The 7880-nt window shown below is 34.2% G+C and overlaps 1 protein-coding gene across 1 annotated transcript; it reads left to right on the forward strand.

Annotated features, from left to right (window-relative positions):
- Positions 1 to 3141: 3141 nt before the first annotated feature.
- Positions 3142 to 7058, forward strand: LOC100784055 (wee1-like protein kinase). Its single transcript, XM_006593821.4, has 10 exons — positions 3142 to 3701; positions 3793 to 3862; positions 3941 to 4016; positions 4748 to 4996; positions 5142 to 5221; positions 5341 to 5450; positions 5532 to 5572; positions 5663 to 5811; positions 6063 to 6422; positions 6599 to 7058. Exons 1-10 carry the CDS (start codon positions 3598 to 3600, stop codon positions 6677 to 6679), a joined length of 1320 nt encoding a protein of 439 aa, XP_006593884.1. The 5' UTR covers positions 3142 to 3597; the 3' UTR covers positions 6680 to 7058.
- Positions 7059 to 7880: the final 822 nt, after the last annotated feature.

A 7880-nucleotide genomic window follows, 5' to 3' on the forward strand; every position in this document is an offset into this window, starting at 1 on the left:
CGGGTCCCCATCAATCCTCCCAAGCTTCCACAACATCCAAGCAAAACAACATTCAAACAGCACAAGCTATCACAGCCAAGCAAAACAGAGCAAAGGCAGAAAACTCTGCCAAAACACCAACCAAATCACATCTTTTCTCACTTAAAGACCCCAGTAACAATTCCTTCGATCCAATTCGTTAACCGTTGGATCGACTCCAAAATTTTACTGGAAGTCTATAGTGCATAAGCCTACATTTTGACCGTTGGGATCTACTAGCAAACATCCAGAACTCATTCTGCACTGCTCTTTCCACAGCCAACCACACACAAGCATTTTTCTACACAAGCCAAAATCCTGCTGCACCTATTTTGACAGCAAAATTCTGCATAAGTGCAGATTTCGAAAATCACACTTTCCCTCATCCAATCTTGCCCAAATCAATTCCTACAAGTCCCAAATCATGATCAATCATGTCTAAACCAAAGTCAAGCTTTAAAGCACAGCAACACAGAATCTAGGTGTCCAACACCCCTCCATTCAATGGGTTTTCTAGGTTTGAAAAGTGAAATTTAGAATGAGGTAAATTTGAAGCAAACTCTCACCTCACACCAGTCCATAACATCTATTTAGACTTGTTCAAACTGGATTTACACCTAAAATCTCACCGAATCAAAATTTGACTCTTCAACACCCAAATTTGCCCTAGAAATGGCTCTTTGTTCACTTTGGTCATTTATTTTTCTCTCTAGCACAGTCCAAGCTTTCTCATAAGTCCTAAATGACATTTCAAGCTAGGATTAACTCACTTTAACCTCCATTTACCACAGAATTCAGACTTAACCTTCCAACTCTCAAAGCCTCACTCTTTTTCCACTCATAACACCACATTCTCACTTTCCAACCCTAGGTTAACTCTACCTTTCATCTCTAACAGTTTTCCATGAGCAATTTTCAGCATACAAGCATCACAAACATCATCACAAAACCCTAAAACAGAATGGGTATGTCTAACTCATCCAAACATGGCAATTTCAACAAGCTTTCAACAAGTTTCTTCACATATAACTATCATGAAGCAGAAAACTAGCAAGACTACCCATCATATCTCCCAAAGCCCTATACCCACGAAATTTAAGAGAGAAAGAAGTCCACCCAAACCTGAAATTTCGAAGTCCCACTCGTAGCCACGCACTTCACGACCCCGAAAATGCTCTCCTTTCACGATTTGGGGCAGAAATGATGGCCAAAGGTTGAAGCTTTGTGTGGAGCTTCAATGGAGAATGAAGAAGAAGAGAATGGCAACGTGAGGGAGAGAGAGGGCTGTCTGAAATTTTCTGTTTTGCTGAGTGAGGAGAGAGAAAAGCTTTTTGGTCTTAAATAAAAAGGGTTTTCCCTTTTTCCATTATTTTATTTAAGCTATGCCACATGTCTCCATTTGAGTGGAGCAAAAAGGGCCCACTTTCCCCTTTGACTGTGACCCATACTCAGCCACAAAAGTGGGGAAAATCTGACCTTTGAAACGCTAAAATCATGCCTCGGTTTGCGTGCCATTTCTCTGGTTCCAGTTCCTCACGTTTCTCTACGTCTGTCGGGGCCAGTTTTCGAAAGCAAGCAATATATATATCAAAACGCTCAGAATAAAACCCCGAGCGTGGTTCAGAGGTTGGTTTCGTTAAATTCTAAGTCGCACGCAAAACGATGATTTTTAGACTAATTACTTAAGAATTAACCCATAACCTCCCAGTTATGGATTTCTCTTCCTTAATTAGCCTAACCCGCGTATCTTGCCCCCACTACTCCTATTTCTACCAAGAACATATATATGCATATACACTGAATAATACTTATATATATATATATATATATATATATATATATATATATATATATATATATATATATATATATATATATATATATATATAATCATTCAAAATACATCGTTTCCGAAAACTCCGGGTAGAAATTTCTAGGATGTTACAATGGCTAGCTGGGATCTCTCAAAGGATCAAAGCTTTAAAGTCTATACAAAGTTTGAAGATGTTCATGTTAAGTGTGGAATTACAAGAGAATATTATGAGACAAAAAGAACAAGTGTTGAAATGCTGTCAGTTGGACAAAAGAAACTTGAGCAAATTGAGTGAATCTTAGCTTTGTTAAGTTAACGAGTTTCATTGATTTGAGCTTATTGTGTAAACACTCTTTGAGTGATTAGAATACATTAGAATACATTTTCTTTTAGACATATATTGTTTGTGAAAGCCAGGAGTGAATTAGTGACAAAGAATACTTGAGTCTTAATCTTAGGGGGAGATTAAGGGTAATGTTAAGAATAGTCTAGAGAGTACTCGCTGTAGCCAAAAATGACATATAGAATACCTAGTTGTAATCAAAGAATTGATTAGTGGAAACCCTTCAAGGTTTGAAAGAGAATTAGACGTAGCCCAAGAGTTGGGGTGAACTAGTAGAAAACCTATGTGTTTTCTTTATTGTTTCTATATAACTAGTTCTTTTTTACAAATCACTTTTACACTACTATATCCAAGTTTTGTGAACTGTTTTTTAGCACAACATGATTTTGAACCCCTTGGATGAAACTTTCCATCAATTGATATCTATTTGAGAAAAGTTTTTAATAGTTTTTGAAAGACTAAGTTTTATCCATCATCCTATTCAATCCCTCTTCTAATGTGTTTCATGTACTTCATTAAAGACTAAAAATCTTAACGGAAAAAAGTTGAGAGACATTCAAACTTTTATTTAGGAACTAAAGCTCAAATTTTAAAAAAGTTAAGGGACTAAAAATTTAGTTAATTCGAATTTCAAAGAGTAAAATGATTATTTGCCCTCTTGCGATTTAGTTTTGATTTTAGACTTAAATATATTATGTATCCCTATGAGTTAGTGTTTTTTCATTTTTGGTCTCTGTAAGCTTATTTTTCTAATTTTAACTCATGTAAGTTTGCACCCTTTCGATTTTAGTCTTGTAAGATATTTTATTTATTTTTAGTCCTTGTAAACTTATATATATATATTTTAATTTTAATTCCTATAAACCTAAACTTATGAAAATTATAAATGAAAAATTAAAATTTTATAAAAATAAAAATTAAAAAAATATTAACTTATAAAATTTTTTTAAAAATATTTTACATGAATCAAAGATAAAAAACATAAACATAAAAAAATTAAAATTAAAAGAATAAACTTAGACAAATAAAAAATAAAAAAAAAAACGTTAACTTAAAAAAATATTATGTCTGGATTTTATTACCGAAAATCGAAATAGGACAGTAGCGGTCTTTTCCTATCCGTCCCATCCGACTAATCACGTACTGTATTATATTTTATATTCTAAATTAGTCTGTTCAGTTCACGAGGAAGAGTCTAAAATCCAAGCCTTCAAATTAAACAACGTGTCTTAAGTCAGCAACACGAACGGCAAAGATCGAATTCTCCAAAGAAAAGCAAAAGCACTTTCCCCCGCCTTAACCCAAAAAACATTTCTTCTCTCCTCCGTCCCTCCACCCCTTTTCTTATTTATTTATGCGTTTTGTTTGATCACTCAGTGCTCTCAGTCTCACACACGCACTCCTCTAACGGCGGGCGAACGAGATGAATAGGAAAATGCAGAACGAGAAGCAGGACTTGGACTTGGTGATTTCTTCTTCTTCTCTGGACGACGATATCGACTTCATTCTCAGCCAGGACCTGTTTTGGTAAACGCCGTTTACACGTTTCGTTTCGTTTCATCTCTCCAAGCTTGTGCCTTTCTCACTCACTCACTCACTTTGGTTGGCTTTTTCGCAGCACACCGGATTACCTGACCCCTGATAACAAGTTTCCTGTGAAAGGCTTCGATAGCAACAGTGTCGACTTGGTAAGTGGTAACGTACATATTTCATTTTTACATTTATGTTCATATTTTTATATCTTTTTTTTTCATTTTCTTTTTCAGGAAGAGGAAGATGGCCCTTGCCCCAAGTCACCAGAGAAGAAGCCAAGTACTTCAAAAGGCAAGCGATGCCGAATGGGTAAGAATTAGACTAGTTACCGAAACTGTTCCACCCTGAGGAGTTTATTTCTTTTTATTTTTACCTTTTTTCCCCGGTGTTTACATTGAGTAGTTTCTTTTTTTTAATTGAATATCCTTAAAAAGTTACTGAAAATCCCTGAGGAGTTGGGTCTGTAGGTGATGAAAAAGAAAGAAAAAGACTTGAGTTTTAATCATATTTCTACCATTTTTATCCTGAGGAGTTTACTAAAACAAGTGTTGTTTGCTATTTTGTGAAGTTAAGTAATGCATGAAATTAGCAATATATTTTAATGCTTATCAGTGACCTAAATATGTTTTTTATGCTTGAAAGTGATTATTTATTTAGGAAATTTGAACTACTCATGTGCTAAATATATTTAACACTTTCTTAGGAAACCTGAGGAGTGTACTTTCACAAGTGTTGTTGTTTGCTACTATTTTGTTAAGTAACGCATGAATATCTATCTAAATTAGCAATATATTTGTAAAATGCTTATTAGTCATCTAAACAGTAAAGTTGTATGCTTGGGAGTTGAGAGTTATTATTTCTTTTAGGAAATAATAACGAATTTATTTTAAGCATTCTCTTGTAAAGTAATTGTGTTTTGAGTTTAATTTTGATACACTTTACCAAGTATGGCTCACAAAATAATTATTAACTTCAATAATTTTCAATTATATGTCAATTTATGCATTTTTAATCAAATTCTTTCCTCATGGTTGTCCTAGATGATGCTATCTCAGGAGATACTCTCAGTTCTACCTCCTCTGGTGATAATCAGCCAATTGTGGAACTTGGAAATGACTTTGTTGGAGAGTATATTACTGATAAGCCAAAGGCTCGAAACTATGTGTCTCGTTCTGCAGTTGCATTGCGTTGCAGGGTTATGCCTCCTCCTTGTATTAGAAACCCCTTTTTGAAATGCCTTTCAGAAAAGGAAATCGACCCTTTTGAAAGTCAAAGATCAAAATTTGCAGGTATAGTTAGATGTTTGACTTTGTTGGGTTTATTATTGGACTTGTAAACATTTGAGACATTTTATTACACCCTGAAGGAGTTCTCTATCGCTGACACATGATGCAATTTTCTAACTGTATATAAATATAATTGAAAACAATGCAGGCCTCTTCCCTGCACTTGTTGGTGGTGGTGGTGGTGGTGATTGTCTTTCACGCTACCGCAATGACTTTCATGAGATTGAGGTATTATGTTTGAAGAAGAAATTGAAACTTCCATGCCATGAGTTTTTTTGGATTTGTGTTGACTGGTTGCAGTTCAAAATTTTGGTTTTCACGTGCAACCAACTTTTCTTTGTTATCAGCAAATTGGTATAGGTCACTTCAGCAATGTTTTCAAAGTAATAAAGCGAATAGATGGTTGCTTGTATGCTGTGAAACACAGCACCAGGAAGTTGTGCAAGGAAACAGAAAGGTAGCATCTTCATACCTATGGATGTTATTTCCCCTCGTGTTTGCTTTAGCCACTTACACTGGCCTTTTAACAATATTATAGGGAAAAAGCCTTGATGGAAGTTCAAGCTTTGGCTGCCATAGGTTTCTATATTACATTTTTGTCTCTTGTTTTATTCTATAATGGCTTTTATATAATTTCTTTTAGTCTTATTGGCATTCTTGTTTTTCTAGGTTCCCATGAGAACATTGTGGGGTACTATTCTTCATGGTTTGAAAATGAACAACTGTATATTCAGATGGAGCTATGTGATCACAGCTTATCCATAAAAAATTGTCCATCATTAGTCACTGCAGGACATGAAATAGAAGCTTTGTATCAGGTGAGCTTCATTTCATGAATAATGACCATTTTTTATCTTGTATATACTTCATTACCCCGGCATCTAGGAGTCATTTCAGACTAACATCATATAGTAATAGCACCAAACATATTGTTTACACATAATGGAAGTCTCATACTATGTATCTGTACTGGTTTCATTATCCTTTAAAATTCCTACTTAAATTTGTCCCTAATCTGTTGTTTCTGTTCAGTGTTCATGTTTTCATTTGCGGTATAAATTTTGGGCAGGTTGCCAGTGCATTGCAATTTATCCATAAGAAGGGAATAGCTCATCTTGATGTTAAGCCTGAAAATATTTATGTGAAAAATGGTGTTTATAAGCTTGGTGATTTTGGATGTGCAACTCTACTTGATAATAGCCTTCCAATTGAGGAGGGTGATGCACATTATATGCCTCAGGAAATCCTTAATGAGAATTATGATCACCTTGACAAGGTTGATATCTTCTCCCTGGGAGCTTCTATGTTTGAGCTAATTAGCAGCTCGTGTTTGCCAGAACCAGAATCAGGAATTCAGTTCTTTAATCCTAAAGAGGGAAAGGTGCCATTCTTGCCAGGAGTTTCAGTGCAATTTCAAAACTTACTCACGGTACTTCTTTAAATTGCACTCAAAATGTTTTATTGATTCTTGAGGCACAGGATAGCAAGACATTCTATTTCTAATCAATAATGAATGCGTTGAAAATAATGTTGCTGTTGCTAGCACTGTTTGTGAGGCTCGATTTGGTTTGATGATTTATTCGAGTTTTTGGTGAATTCATTTAGGTCATGATGGACCCCGATCCGGTTAAGCGGCCTTCGGCTACAAAGTTGCTGAAGAGGGTCCTTGAAATGGCAAGAAATTGATGAGATCTGGTTGTTTATGTTTTGATGGGCCATCGTATGTGTAAGGGGGGAAAACGGCGTATAGTATAATGTAATGGCCAATTTGGTGACTTATGCTATTAAAGCATATTGGTGACTAGCTTGGATATATGCTATTAAAGCATATTTTTTTGAAGATGTATTTTTTGTATATGTGGTCCACATTTTCCCTCTACTTTGATGCAAGTACTGTAAATGCAATGGTCTCGCCTGACAATCTGCACTAGCACTACATTGTAAAGGATTATAGATTAAGGATATGTAAATGGTTATTTACAAAGGAGAAGCGATTGAAACCCATACTCATTTGACTTTATATCCGGTTGCATTTTTTTAATTCAAAGAATTCTACTTTATCTATTTATATCTGTTGCATTTTTTAAATTTCATTGAAATCGGTGAAGCTATAAATCTTGCCGATTTATGCAATTTATTTTGGTCAGGACATAATGAAGTGACACTTGGAGATGTTCTTGAAAATTAAAAAAGAAAAAGTTTGTTACAATTAGAGAAGAAAAATAGAGAAATGGAATAACCAATAGTGAGACTCAATAATTGAATTGTACTATAGCTGCTACTCCAACAGCCGAAATATAATTTTTTTAATAAGGATATATCCAATTAACAGTCGGAGACTAATTTTTTTTTGGCCTAAAAAATTATCAAAATAAATTGTCTCTTTCAACAAAAAGTTTGCAATACAAATAATAAACTCCCTGGAAAATGTTTAAGAAGCTTAGCTATTTAGTATTTACTAGCTATGTTGGACATAATTGGTATTCTACTCGTCAAGTTTTTATCATATTTGGTTTTATGAAAAAATTAAGGCATTATTCTTTATTAAATTGAATTTTATTTTAGTAACCTTTACAATTAAAAAATATTAATAAAAGTTGAGGTTGACTATCTAAGTAAAATTTTAATTTTAATTAAAAAAGATCACCAATAACACATAATATTATACATTTTTGTGTTTGACTTTATTTTATTTTTATACGAATATTTTAAGCAAAAGGATTTTTTAAAACTGGGATCTTGAAGAACACACCTATCATTCTCGGAATATGCTTTAGGAGTTTCAAAGAAAAGGTCAACAAAAAAAGTGTTAACCTAATCCCGCAAAAGGCATGCAAATCAAGTAGAAGGAGAAAGACATTGTATGTGTCTATGCAAAAGGAAATAT

This window comes from Glycine max, chromosome 13, assembly GCF_000004515.6.
Source record: "Glycine max cultivar Williams 82 chromosome 13, Glycine_max_v4.0, whole genome shotgun sequence".
Lineage (NCBI taxonomy): Eukaryota > Viridiplantae > Streptophyta > Magnoliopsida > Fabales > Fabaceae > Glycine > Glycine max.